Raw genomic sequence first — 15,000 nt, forward strand, 5'->3', positions numbered from 1 at the left:
CCCTGAGTACAGCTACAAAACCCACTTTCTGAAACGGACCCTGCTCACCATTCAATTCAATTCTGAGCTAACAAGTTGCATGTTATTCTTGGATGCGCTCGTAGGACCGGATTTAAAATAGCATGACAAACATATCATACATGTTAAAGCCAAACAGTGTCATCAACGTAGCCGGAGAACATCTGCTAATAAGATGAAGTTAGCTAAGTCGCTATCTCATCGTAGCAAAAAAAGGCAGCACCTACCGTTCTTTATGCAACTTCAAATGTCGGACCAAGTAGGAAGTTGTTCCATCTCCGTCTGTGATTCTCTTCTTGCATGTTTTGTATGTTGCATTTTGTTTTTTGTTTACTACTTCGTAGTTTATGTACCTGAAAGAAATTACTCTTGGGAGCATTTTTGGCTCGAGCGTTTTTTTAAATCTGGTTAATTTGATTGGCTGTGCTACAGCTCACGCTCACATACGTACGGAGTGTGGTAAGAATGAATGAAGAGAATTAATGGTCCGCACTTTTTATATGATATGTATGTTAAATTTTAGATTTGGGTAAAATATCAAGTCTTTTCAAGTAAACAGGTTCAAGTCAAGTCACAAGTCTTACAACCTTTTTTCAAGTCAAGTCTAAAGTCATAAAATGAATGACTCGAGTCCAAGTCATGTGACTCGAGTCCAAGTCATGTGACTCGAGTCACTTGAGTCCAAGTCACGTGACTCGAGTCCACACCTCTGGTGTCTAGTGTAGTGTCGTGCAGGTCGTGTATGCCCGTGGGAGTTGTGTTGATGGCTGCCTCTGCTGTTTCCCTGCAGGAGGAGCAGAACAGGACAGCATGCACAGGAAACACGGGAGCGGAGAGCACAGACGTTTGAGTGAGACACGGGAGTCCAGGGAGCTACGGGGATTTATTGTGTACTGGTTATTTACCTCACTGTAAATAAACGCACTGTCTTCATTGAAGAGTCCAGCATTTGGGTCCTCCTTCCTCGCATCCCCACGGTTGGCCATCATCAACCGTGACAAAAACAGTAAATGAGAGCAGGGGCCCGTTCTTCGTACGTCGCTTACTACATCCAAGATCAAATGACACATCCAAGATCAAACCATCGCGCTAACCGTGAGCTCGCTAATCCGGTTCCCCGAACACACCTGCTGTTGACGATTAGTACAGCTGGACGCAGTAATGTGACATCACTGGGTGTCGTAAAAGGGGCTACGCATCGATAGTAGAAACATTGATCGGCAACCCGCTGATTGGTCGGCGAAAATGTCGAAGGGGCGCGCTCGGTATTTTCCGGCAGCAGAGCAAGAACTCTTGAGTGAGGGATTTCAGGAGTTTCAGAGTTTAATTAAAACGCAAGAGAACACTGCAAAGGCTGCAAAAGCAAGGAGAGAGGGCTGGCAGGAAGTTGCTGACAAATTAAACTCGTAAGTAATTTAATAATAATAATAATAATGGAGTGGATTTATATAGCGCTTTCCAAGGCACCCAAAGCGCTTTACAATACCACTATTCATTCACTCCCACATTCACACACTGGTGGAGGCAGCTACGGTTGTAGCCAGGCTGCCATATTGCGCCATCGGCCCCTCTGGCCAACACCAGTAGGCGGTAGGGTAGATCTATCATCAGCGTCAGCGTCTCTACCACCTCAGACGCTTGAGAGACTTCCAACTGCCCTCCAAGGTGCTCAGGAACTTTTACTCGTGCACCATAGAGAGCATCCTGACGGGAAACATCTTAACCTGGTTCGGGAACAGCACCATGCAGGACAGACGAGCTCTACAGAGGGTTGTGCGGTCAGCTGAGCGCACCATCCGCTCCGAGCTCCCTGACCTGCACTCAATCTACAGCAGGCGGTGCTGGACCAAGGCCAGGAAGATGGTGAAGGACCTCAGCCATCCCAACAACAGACTGTTCTCTCTGTTGAGGTCAGGAAAGCGATTCCACTCCCTGAAGACCAACACAGAGAGACTGAGGAGGAGCTTCTTCCTGCAGGCGATACGGTCTCTCAATCACACCACCACACAGTACTGACCCACACATATAGTTCTTACACACACACTGGACTTTCTGGACATTGTTTTCACTTCATCACTTAAATCACGCTGCTGTTATTGTGTATATATTTATTTATACTTCTTGTGTATTTTGTTCATACATTCTTATATAGTTCTATATTGTGTATTTTGTTGTACAGTTATTTTATTTTCAATTTAATTTATATATTTATCTTTATCTTATTCTTCCCAGTTAAATTTACCCTTCATTCTAATTTGTGTTGTACAGTTATTTCATTTTTAACCTTAATTTATATTTTATTCCTTCCTAGTTAAATTTACCCTTTTTAATTTTTCATATTTATTTCCTATCTTATTCATAGCCTTTTCCTTTTTTGTTTTCTTTAGGTCACGAGCAGTTGTCCAAGCATTTCACTACATATCGTACTGTGTATGACTGTGTACGTGACAAATAAAAATTTGAATTTGAATTTCATATGACACTATATTGTCCAATATCATATGGCATTATATTATATTATAATATATTATATTATATCCCCTTTCACATTAGAGCCACAACAGGACCCACAAGAACATGGGAACAAGTAAAAGTGGAATACAGGAGTATTCTACAGAATGGTAATATTTATCTCTTAGATTGCTTTTCGTCTCCTGGCAAGGTAATACTGGCCTGTAATAGTCTGTTAGTTTGTTCATAACAGCAACCAAGAAAAGGGCAGAGGAAAAAAAGACAGGTGGTGGTCCTGCACCCCCTCGTCAACAAGTTGGTTAAGTGAATAATACCCTCACGGGAAAATCGATATCTCTCTATGAGCACACTGTCGCGCTGAGCTAAAGGATCCTGTCTGTCCCGCAATATACGCTGAATTCTGAGGACTCTCCTTATCAATCTTGCACCTTCCTCAATGGGTTGGTCGCGTATACGGACAGGACATGGCTGCGACAGGCTTCCCAAATCCACCTTCGCTTTTATAGCCGTGGTCTCTCATCTTGATTACATGAAGTAATTTACAATTACTACTCTGAAATATGAATTACATCTGTAATAATCACATACATGTAATAGAATGTTAATAGTTCATTTCCCTTTTTTAGGAAATGACCTGTATGTATCTGTGTGACATCAATAAAAGGATCAAGTACTGCATTATCTTTAGTTACATTGATGTTATTTATTTATGGTGAAACAGTGGTGGAATATCGCTGTTGCTTTCGTATGAATGACGCGGACATACCTGCGTGGCCGCGATCTAATCCTGTTTACATAAAGTAAGCCTGCTCCCGAGCAGGTTTACGCTTACGGCTCTGTTGCTATGACAGCAAGTCCCGGATGAGCTTCGGGGAACCGACTGATCCAAGATCACGCGAAATCGTCAACAATCTAATCCAGCTAACTTACTTAGCGAGGTACGAAGAACAGGCCCCAGGTAAACAGATTCCACACAAAGACGTGAACACAGAGCGCCGACAGGACGCAGTGAGATGGCAGGAAGCAGCAAACAGGTCGTCAGAGGCTGATGAGATGAATAAGTTTAACATTGTCTACAATATTGCCAAAGAGTGCCAAAGCACTTTAAGCACAAACAGTCTTTCAGTAACTAGTAGCCTGGTCGTTGGGTTTTTCTCTGTATGGTTTATTGTAGGGTCGACTGTACGATATAAAGCGCCTTGAGTCGACTGTTGTTGTGATTTGGTGCTGTGTAAATAAAGCTGTGCTTGTGTCTTTGGGTTACCCTCCACTCTGTTCTCAGTGCTTCTGTATCTACTGTCTGTGTTTGCTTCATCAAACACTTCTCACAAGATTATCAAGCAACAAAAGACACAAAAATCCCAAATCTGCTGCAGATGTTGAAGTGTGTTCTCCATATCAGAGACATCTGCTGAACATGTCGTCATGTTAGAGGCTGCAACAAACATGGAAGAAGCACTGATTCGGTTCACTAACCAGGCTCAGCAAGGTCGGCTGCAGGGGAGAGGACTTTCTGCAACCAGTAACTGATGAAGATAATGCATTACTTTTAAGAACAGTATGAAAGTATGTGTGTGATACATTACTGTGTTTGAGTGACAACCCTGACATTGTATGTCAGCACGTGAACTTTACTCGGACTCAGTCTGAGAGTCAGACGACTTTTCTGTTTTTGCAGTGAATGCAAGAAGGTTTGACCTGAAGAAGCTGAATCCAGTCTGAAGTGGGACAGACATCAGTTTGTACACAGACAGAAACAAATGTGCAGTTAGATGAAGGAAAAGTTGTTGGTGGAGCTTTTCCTTCATGTGCTTTCAGAGTTGTGTCAGGGTGACACGTGTCAGCTCCATGGACACACAGGACTGATCTGTTCATCATTTGAATCCAGAGGGATCAAAACTACAGAACAACATGGTAAAGATCAGCACGTCACTATATTGAACTAAACATGGCAGGATTCATGAACAGACGTCAAACAGTAACACACATGCTTCTACACACAGACCTGGCAGAGGCAGGAAGCAAAGATTCAAAGACTTTGGAAAGAAAACTGGTGAAAGATGTGTCTAAAGAGGCCAAACAGCTGCAGAGACACGAGTGAAGGACTTGGCTGAGTCAGGAAAGACGTCCCTGTAACCCAGGACAGAACGGACTGAGAGGTCTCAGATCAATTTGTGCATCAGTTCCAGCTTAGAGCCAGACTGATCATGTGACCCTGATGAGCTGTTTTCAGTCAGAAATCACAAATGAAACACTGACAAACACATGAAACATGTTGAGTCTCTTTCTGTTGGCAGGTTCTGGTCTGAAGGTAAAGGCAGCCTGTACAGTAACATCAGGTCCAGTCTGTGAACCTCTGGAGGGACTGGACTGTGTTTCCTCTGTAGGACACAGCTGTGAGAGAGCACAGAGACACAGCAGCTGTGAACCCGGACAGGACATCAGCAAACATGTTAGTGTTACACCCCGGCCTAGGCAACCGGGGTGCAACGTAGAAAAACAAAGATAAGGAAAATAAAACCACGAAGGCTCTCCACCAAAATCCCAAAACGAAAATATCCCATGACGAAAGTATTAACAAACCCATTCACAACTATTTACAACAGACTATTTATTTACAACAAAACACCAAACTATTTACAACACGGGGGAGATCGCGACCATGACACACTGAAACACAGGGTTTAAATACATAGAGGGAGCAATCAGGAAATGGACCACAGGAGGGAAACACAGCTGGGGCAAATTAGAACTGACGAGACAGGAAAAATGTAAACTGAACACACTAAGATAACAACAGACCTTCAAAGTAAAACAGGAAACACATGACAGTCACGCAAAAACAAAACACTGACACACCGAAACGTAACATTTCCCCCTACCCAAAAATCAAACATGTAACCCCAAGTGAAATGTTTGATCAAAACCGGATGAAGGCTGGTGGAGGCTGGAGCGGTCCCACGGACCCTCCAGCAGACGACGAAGGCTGGAGCGGTCCCCCGGACCCTCCAGCGAAGGCAGACGAAGGCTGGAGCGGTGCCTCGGACCCTCCAGCGAAGGCAGACGAAGGCTGGAGCGGTGCCTCGGACCCTCCAGCGAAGACAAACGAAGACTGAAGCGGTGCCCCGGACCCTCCAGCAAAGGCAGACGAAGGCTGGAGCGGTGCCTCGGACCCTCCAGCGAAGACAAACGAAGACTGAAGCGGTGCCCCGGACCCTCCAGCAAAGGCAGACGAAGGCTGGAGCGGTGCCTCGGACCCTCCAGCGAAGGCGGACGAAGGCTGAAGCGGTCCCTCCAACGGACCCTCCAGCGAAGACGGACGAAGGCTGATGAAGGCTGGAGTGGTCCCACCGACCCTCCAGCAGACGACGAAGGCTGGAGCGGTCCCACGGACCCTCCAGCGAAGGCGGAGGAAGGCTGGAGCGGTCCCACCGACCCTCCAGCGAAGGCGGATGAAGGCTGGAGCGGTCCCACGGACCCTCCAGCGACGACAAAGGCTGGGGCGGTCCCACGGACCCTCCCCCCAGCGAAGGCGGATGAAGGCAGACGAAGCTGATGGAGGCTGGAGCGGTCCCACGGACCCTCCAGCAGACGACGAAGGCTGGTGCGGTCCCCCGGACCCTCCAGCAGAAGCGGATGAAGGCTGGAGCGGTCCCCGGGCCCTCCAGCGAAGACAGACGGAGGCCGAAGCGGTCCTCGGACCCTCCAGCGAAGACAGAAGGCCGAAGCTGTCCCTCCTTCGGACCCTCCAGCGATCCCGGACGAGCCCCCATATGTTACACCCCGGCCTAGGCAACCGGGGTGCAACGTAGAAAAACAAAGATAAGGAAAATAAAACCACGAAGGCTCTCCACCAAAATCCCAAAACGAAAATATCCCATGACGAAAGTATTAACAAACCCATTCACAACTATTTACAACAGACTATTTATTTACAACAAAACACCAAACTATTTACAACACGGGGGAGATCGCGACCATGACACACTGAAACACAGGGTTTAAATACATAGAGGGAGCAATCAGGAAATGGACCACAGGAGGGAAACACAGCTGGGGCAAATTAGAACTGACGAGACAGGAAAAATGTAAACTGAACACACTAAGATAACAACAGACCTTCAAAGTAAAACAGGAAACACATGACAGTCACGCAAAAACAAAACACTGACACACCGAAACGTAACATTAGCTTTCTGTTTCTGAATGAAGCTGATCACATTTACTGTTTGTTGCATTCAAACAGCAACACACACATGAAGAAACAGCAGCATTTAACTGCATCATGTAGAAATGTCCGCTGTGACCATTCAGGCTCATCTTCACCTCCACTTCCTGCAGCTTGATGCTTTTGATCCACAGTAAAGGTGCAAAGTGTCTCATGTAAAAACACAAATGTACATGAACACAACTACAACCAGGATTATCTGACACCTGTTTATTGTTCATTAGAATTAGATTGATGACTATGATGACTCACTGCATCAGTGAGGGCAGATGTGATGGCTGATGGGCCGGGTGGCCCCCCAGGTTTGTGTGCACTGAGCAGCTCGGGGTAAAACAGAGCCATGTTTGGACGCAGTGTGAGAGACATCACAGACAAACACTGAACTATCAGCAGGTCCTGATTGAGTCTTTGTGTTGCTGTTTGTGTGCACAGCAAAGCTTCTAGGTGTGTGTCAGTCTGTCACACTGATCCACAGAGGTTGATGTGATGCTGTTGTTGTCATAGGAACAGCCTCCACAGACACTGAGTTGTCTCTCAGCTGAATCTTCCACAGCATTCTCAGAGAAACAAACATTAGCAATACACATTGACTGTGGTCAGACGGAGGTCAGACACAGGTCAACAGGTTCCAGAGGTGCCATAAAAACACCATAAAAATCAACCATCCATTGCTGTGGAAAATATGTTATTCATATCATCAAAGTAACCGTCACATTTTCCCAAAAACACAATGTAACAGCATCACCACTCATAACCTGTAAACACAGTTTTCCTCACACATAAGCCCAAAAATCCTGTAGTAGGAAAAACATCAACCAGTTGTCCTGGTATAAATCATGTGATCAAACCACATGAAGAACTGTAATGCTGTAGAAAAGAAAATGCAAACGTTAGCGCTGCGCAGATGTATACAATTTCTCACAGTTTCTTTCACCAGTCAGTCAGTTTGTTCTTTATTTCCATTCATACATTCATTCATTCTTTCTTTGTTTCTTTCTTTGCTGATGGTGGAACCTATCGTCGCATTTAGTTTCCACTCTCAGCAAAATGACGTCATTTCAAAAAAGAAAAAGAAGAACTTTAGATAGGATTACATCGCTGAATCCTTTTTAGGCCGGGACTTTCATTTAATAATTGTCCCAAATAAGTGGCTTTCTCGATCGGTCGTATAGCACTTTCAATTCCCGACGTGCAGATCTGCTTAAAGAAAAGAAATAGACAAACAAAATCAGTGCCTGTTCAAAAGATAAAAATGGAAAATAACAGAGATTATCAAACAAAACTTTCAGTGCACTGTGAAAGTATCAAAATAAAAAGGCCTTATTAAGTCATGACACAAACTCCTCATCTCAGGAGGGTAAATCATACCATTAGCATGGTTCATCATACCATCATACTAATCGGCAGGCTCGACTTCACAACAGAAGAAAAATCATCAGCTAGATTCACTCCAAATCAATCATCAGCTGCACAAAACAACATAACCCTAATGTCTTATTAGCTATGAGTTTAATCACCAGGTCTGTGCTCTTCACTCATTTAGGCCACAGATCTATTTTATTCAATTTTCCTTTTTCCTTCATCATAAAACATGTGACATGCTGTCATGCACTTCACAAAACAGTCTGTTCTGACGTATTCAGAGTTGTGTATCTAAATACAGGATTCACTCGCACTCAGTGTTTTAGAGTCTCCACTCAACACACAACAAACTCCAACACATCTCATTCACTCGTGCTAGAATTCAGTCACCTTTCATTAATCTAAGAACGATCAACTAATTTGCATATCAGCTATTAACCCACTAAGTTGACAGGACGACAGGAAAGCATGTTCAAAATGTTATCACTAAAAGACAATTTCCCTCATACAGTAAATCACTTGCTGCATCAATCAAGCAGGAAGCTTCTCCCAATTTACCATTTTAACACTAAATTTATTGCCTGGTCACTGATTTATCAAACCAGGATTTTTTTTTTTCCCACAAAAGTTAAATTGTTGTCCTGCAACTTGGAGAGTCAATTTTTTTTAGGATAAATTCAGTATTTGATAACAAGTGTCTGCTAAATTGACACTATTTTACACTGATGAAAGATAACAAACTAATTTTCATTGCATCTGTGTGGAGCTGTATATCCAGCAGAGCATGCAATGTGCTATGAGTTTCACTGGTCTTTACATCACACGAGGTGACTTGGACAAAATAATAAACAGACTCACACACTTAAAATGTTGTCTAATCTTCATAAGCTATTTTGTGTTTGGAATTGTTAGTAGGGTTAATATATGTTCTGTTTTTATGTATCTTCTGAAACAGGTTACCATCGGCAACCACACTGTGTGTTGTTAACCCCTTCTACAAATACCCTCTTTTAATGTGTAGCACTTTGTGTATGGTCTTGTGTTATCTCTGGTGCATATTATCTGTATGTGTCGTGTCACTTTCCATCTTTCTAACAGTACACTTGCATACCTCAGTGCTTGTCTTCCTCCCCCTTTTGTGGTGGTCTGGACACTGTGTCAATCCTCCACTTCCAGGCAGTCGCTTGTCTCCCCGAATTCCTTAACCTAATTTGATTGCCCACACTAAAACAGCAGCCTCAGCCCTCTTCTGCTCCTCTCCTTCTCTCCCACTTTTCAGTCCAATGGCAGTCAGTTTTCTCAGCTTTGTCCCGTGTCTCTCTTTGTCCCACTGTCTCTTTCATTGCCATCTCACTCCAAACATGGCAAATGTCAAACTCAGACAGTCTTCTCAAAAGTCCTTCACACACAGTGAGGTTGCAGCTGGCTGGAAACGCATCTCCATCCATCCAATCTAGATGGTGGTTCTTCTCTTTCTGATGCCGTTTGCCCACAGCGCTGCTGGACCTCTCTGCTCAGATTGTCTCTTGGCCTCCTGTCCACTGTTGATGTTCATGCTTGTGCTTCTGGAACTGCACTCGGTGTCTTCAGGGAGAGATCAGCTTCCTTGGAGCTTGCTCGTTCAGGATGAGGACGGGAAGCTGCAAAACAATTCAGCCAAAACTTCTGGCTGAGTGTTTCTATTTTTTCTAATGATTTCAACCTATAATTTTCTTCCGACTGCTGCCCGTGGAGAATTGATCCAGGTCCGTTCCCCACCTGTAAACGACAGACTGAGAGACTTTCATTATTATCCTCACTGCTTAATCAACACACATCTCTCTCTGTCTGTGCTTGTGTAAACAATCCTTTCTTAAAAGCAGAAAATGACATTGTAGTTGTTTTTCGGCTGATCAACACAAAACCTTTTTCCTATGATTATTTTTCTTCGTCTACAATGTAATTTGTCTCTTTTTCACTCTTTTTTTTTTTTTCTTTACAATAGCTTGTGATCTGCAAAATCACCGCTCTCACTCACAATCAAAGGCAATTACTTTTGCACAGTGCACAAAAACACTGTGATGTCACTCACATTCACACTCACTTTTTCATCTGCATAAATAAATCATATGGCTGGAGATATGTGCCATGGTGATCCATAGGCATGATCACACGTTTATTTAATTATTTTCAACCCAACAAAACAAATAAACAAAAACATGATGCTGATGCTACACACACACACGAGTCAAGGTGCAGGAAAACTGCTCATGGAAACGCCAGTTATCATAGTTATCATAACTCTGTTTCCCTTTCTTTGAGTAGTCCTCAGACAGCTCTCGATCTGATAATGTGTAGCTTGCTCATCAGCTCAGAAAAAGAAAAAAAAGAACTGCAACGTAACATCACACAGTAGTTGCATGCTCTGCCCACAGTGGCAAAGTCTTACACTTTCATATTCAACACAGCTTCTCCATCATGTACTTTTAGATGTTTCATACAGGGTTCAGAATACTGGTTGTTTTCACAGACATGCTGTATATCTCAACAATGGCTCATAATAAGACGACCGTCTTTCGCACAGGTCAAGTGCCTCTATGCACTTCATTAGTTTAAATATTTATCTATATCACTTCACCTCACATGTCATTGTACTGAATTTAAGCAACCACAAGCTTAATGTAGGTTACTTTTAACAACTATCCACCTCAATTACGTCTATGGTCTGGCACACAGGCTGTTAACATTTTGTGTCAGGAAGGGGTGGGGGGAAAGCCACCCACCAGAGCATAGGGCTGGCCTTTTCCACACACTCCTGGTTGCTTAGGAAACCCATGATAACAACAACAGCTGCTGACGTCACACACCACGCGGTCTGCTCCGCACACACAACAACAACGAGGACGAAAATAACAATAACACAAAATAGGCCTACTGTCCAGCACAATCTGGACCCCGCGGAACTTCTCAACACCCCACAAAGCAGTGGAGAACTCACCTCTCGCTCCACAAAGCAGCGAGGAACCTCTTGCTGCACACAGTAGCAAGGAACCCGGGTTTCGCTCCACAAAGCAGCGAACTTCTCAACGCCTCACAAAATGGCGGAGACTGCACAACGACACGGTTATAGAGTCGGCCTCTCTAAACTTACTTGGCGTTGCTTAGCGTGTAATATCAGCCTGAATCCCGCCGATCGCCATTCATCGAGGAGAAGGACAGACAGCGAATCCACAGGAACTTCCTGGCTGACGTCAGTCTTTCAGCGTGCCTCTCCCCCCCCCCCCCTCGGTGAATGCGATCCCAGGGAGCCGGCATCAAACGACCAATTAATGTTAGGTTTGTAGCATAAACCTATTCGCTGGAACGTTGAAGACAATATAATTACACCGCAAAGCAAGACACGAAGTAGGCAAAGTTCTTCATGTTACTCGTGCACGGGAGAGAACCGGACAAAGCGCCGTCCCTTCGCTTGACCCCAGTTGCTCTCGTCCGTCCTCCCGTACCACTGCCCTTTTATTGAGGTTACATAAATATGCATAAGTTCATTAACATATGACGTCTACATACACACAAAGAGTACCTTGCCTGTGTGTGTGCGGTGGATGTGTGTGTGTGTGTGTGTGTGTGTGTGTGTGGTACTGCTGATCAAAGGGTCATATAACATCCTTGGTCAGGAAGAGGGTAGACTAGACATCCCCCGGTGAGGAAGTCCAGCAGTTCATCTAAACAGAAAAGCACTTAGACTAGAACAAACGTAGCTACGGTAATCCTACCATAAAACAATAAGACAAGATGCGAACTTTTCCCATGCCCCCAAGATGCAGGTGTGCATTCCAGGAATGCACACCTGCATCTGTAGCCTGTTAAAGATCACACAACTTATCACTACACAATTAATTATACACCTCTTAGGATGAGACATTCTTTCAATCTACAAATAATTATACACTTCTAAGCATATATGAGTAAATGTTTCTAAGCATAAATGACAATCAACAATACAAAACCTATCAGTGTTGCTGTTTGTGTGCACAGCAAAGCTTCTTGGTGTGTGTCAGTCTGTCACACTGATCCACAGAGGTTGATGTGATGCTGTTGTTGTCATAGGAACAGCCTCCACAGACACTGAGTGCTGTGACTGCAGCAGTGGAACATTTCCATCCTGTCAGCACCTTCTCACTCCTAACTCGTCAAATGTGTGACGCATGGTCAGGCTCCCTCTGCGTCACTTATGGACACGCCGGGTACGCCCCTCGCGTCGAGAATTGATGTGCAGGGTCCTGTTATTGAATGCTATAGAGCTCCCTAAACGCCGTGGAAGAGCCTGTTGTCCGTATATTTATACATTTCCAAAATCACATGGTAGTGACGTGTAATGTAAACAACTACCTGAAACCATCAGACACAGCAGATAAATTAATTATAGGCTATTACTTTGTGTCATTTATTGCATTGGTGGAGGGAGTGGTGCATGCTGGGTAATGGCACAGCTAGTGACTGGGTGACTTTATTCACCCGCTTCGGATGTTATCAGTCCATACAATGGGCGTTATTAAGATAAGATAAAACTTTATTAATCCCTCGGGTGGGTTCCTCTGGGAAATTCGGTAAGAGACTGGAGCCTTAATCCAGCGCCTTAGACCGCTCGGCCACGCTACCACTGCTCGGCCACACTAGCACAAATCAGTCCCACAGATATGGACCATCTCCTGCTAGATTGTTCAGAAGGTTGTTCTCATCCACCCAGATGGAGGATCACTAACAGGAGCGTGGAAGACTCCAGAATCCACTCTGGCTGGAATCTGGTGGATGCAGCAGTGTTTAAAACCAACTCAAGGCATAAATAAAGAACAAAACACACAAAAAGTAAAAATGCCGGGTCAACATGAGCCAGGATCGTGACAAAATTCATATCTGTACATTCTTCATGGACACAGCGTAATGTTGCTAAGTGTAGAAAGAAGGTGAAACTTGTTGGTGAAGCTAACAGTCTGCACAGCAGTCTAACTTTACAACAGTGACATGATGAGAAGCTGTAAAGTGCAGGTGTGCTCGCTCACTGTGGAGCCTCACAGGTGTTTCATCCAGGCTGACTCCAGAGCAGCAGTGATGGGATGTTCCACACTGTGCTGAGCTCCTGAAGCACTCGTGCACCTGAAGCACGTCTGACCCTGAACACTCTGGCACCCCGGGCCCAGATTCAGGTGTGAACCTGTTACATGGAGGTGAACTCCAGCACCTCCATGTAACAGGTTACATGTAACGCGTTACTGCCCATCTCTGGTCATGAGGGTTTCACAGCAGCTCTGGATGCTGACCAGGACTCCAACCTCATGTTTCACCTCTCTGAGCTTCTGATGTCTGTGAACACTCGTGTTTCTTCTCTGGGCTCATCTGGACAAAAACACCATGCTGCTGTGGTGCACCCCACCCTCACTCTACACCTGAGCCACACCCTCCACCTCAATATACACCACAGTTTTCTCTGCTGTGGAAATGAGATCAGGAGGAAATCATGATTATTATTATTTAATAAACGCTCACATTAATGTGGGCTTATTTGTTTCATATTAGAAACATTAGTTGAGTGTTTTTAGTATAAAATGGTGAAAGTCCCTCTTTTTGCTCCTCCCCTCACCTGTGGATGGGCGGTGCTGTTACCGTGGTGACAGCTTGGATGTGTTTCAGTCCTGCCTGGTTATCACTGCAGGAATCTTTCACATTTATTACAGGTAATAACTCTGATTTTTCTGTGTATTATGAACCAAATGTATCCTGATACACACAGAGATGGATGAGCAGAGGTCACATGATGAAAGAACAAACATGGAGTCTTTGATTGATTTAGATATTTATTGATGAATGCAAACAAACCTGACACTGAACCATCGTCCAGCAGAACAAACCTGATCACATGACCTGCTGACCCAAACAGTGCAAAGCTCCATGGCAACAACAACAAACAGCCTCACATATGTTAACAGAGGCTGTTAGAAGCACAGAGTCTTTACAGTCTTCCTCCTGTTTGGACACAGATCTCTGCACATCTTCATCACAGTTACTCACAGACGTGCAGAGTGTGTGGATATCAAAGCTAAGTTTCCACCATGTTTGTAGTCTGTACTGGGACTCATGGAGCATCTCTATGAGCACTCAGTGAGTCCCAGTTTAACCAGCAGCCTTCACACCACACATCACACAGACATGGAAACTTCAAACCTCAGACTGAAGACACCATCAGAAATAAACAGATCGTGATGAAGATGAAGAACTGGACCAGTTTGCTGTGGTTTCTTCTGTTCCTGTCAGAAATAAGAGTCTGGCAGCACTTTGCTCTCCTTCCACATGTTTAAGGAGGAAGTGAAGAAGAGCGAGTGAGTCGTCTTCCTCTGTGGGCCCAACATCAGGCAGCAGCCACGGATTTTTAAAAACCCAGCACACTGCTTCAGAAACACTGAGTCAGGTGACCAGAGTCATGTGATCAGTGAGGTCTTCACTCAGGACGTCACTGCTTCAGGACCTGATTCAGAGGTTTATAAGGACGTGGATCATTGGTGCTGATGTTGTGTGAGAGCTGGTGAAAGGACTGAAAGGACTGAAGAGGAAGAAGTTTACCAGGAATCATTTAGAAGAGTTTCAAACATCAACTGATTGAATCCATGAATCTGAAAACGTGTTTGTGAGTGAAAGAGACAGACATGTACAGACTGAACTATCTGTTCAACAGTCAGAGTGTTTCTGTAACAGGAGACACTCTTTACACTCCACTCAGCACAGGGACACTGAGGCACCAGGAGACCAGAACATAAACCCAGGATAAAGAGTTTGAGTGAATGTGGTGTTGAAGGTGTGGAGGTGGATCAGAGTGTCAGAGGAGACTCTGTAGAAGGACAGAGTGCCAGCAGGACAGTCCACATACACTGCTGCTCTGTTAGAGACAG

General features: G+C 44.5%; 1 protein-coding gene across 2 annotated transcripts in view; it reads right to left on the reverse strand.

The window, feature by feature from the left end:
- LOC146634253 (NACHT, LRR and PYD domains-containing protein 3-like) overlaps window positions 1-15,000 on the reverse strand; it is a 675,133-nt gene that overhangs the window by 501,469 nt on the left and 158,664 nt on the right. The window contains exon 12 of one of the 2 annotated variants that reach the window (XM_085375190.1): window positions 14,084-15,000. This exon is cut by the window's right edge and continues 351 nt beyond it. The exons of the other annotated variant lie outside the window; for it this stretch is intronic. Coding sequence (XP_085231316.1) covers window positions 14,828-15,000 — 173 coding nt within the window. The 3' untranslated portion in view covers window positions 14,084-14,827. Of the gene's footprint in view, window positions 1-14,083 lie in introns of those variants that run through there. 2 annotated transcript variants of the gene reach the window in all.

Source organism: Diplotaxodon limnothrissa, linkage group LG3 (assembly GCF_057381915.1).
Source record: "Diplotaxodon limnothrissa isolate DT_005_m linkage group LG3, D_limnothrissa_male_GT1.1, whole genome shotgun sequence".
Taxonomy (NCBI): domain Eukaryota; kingdom Metazoa; phylum Chordata; class Actinopteri; order Cichliformes; family Cichlidae; genus Diplotaxodon; species Diplotaxodon limnothrissa.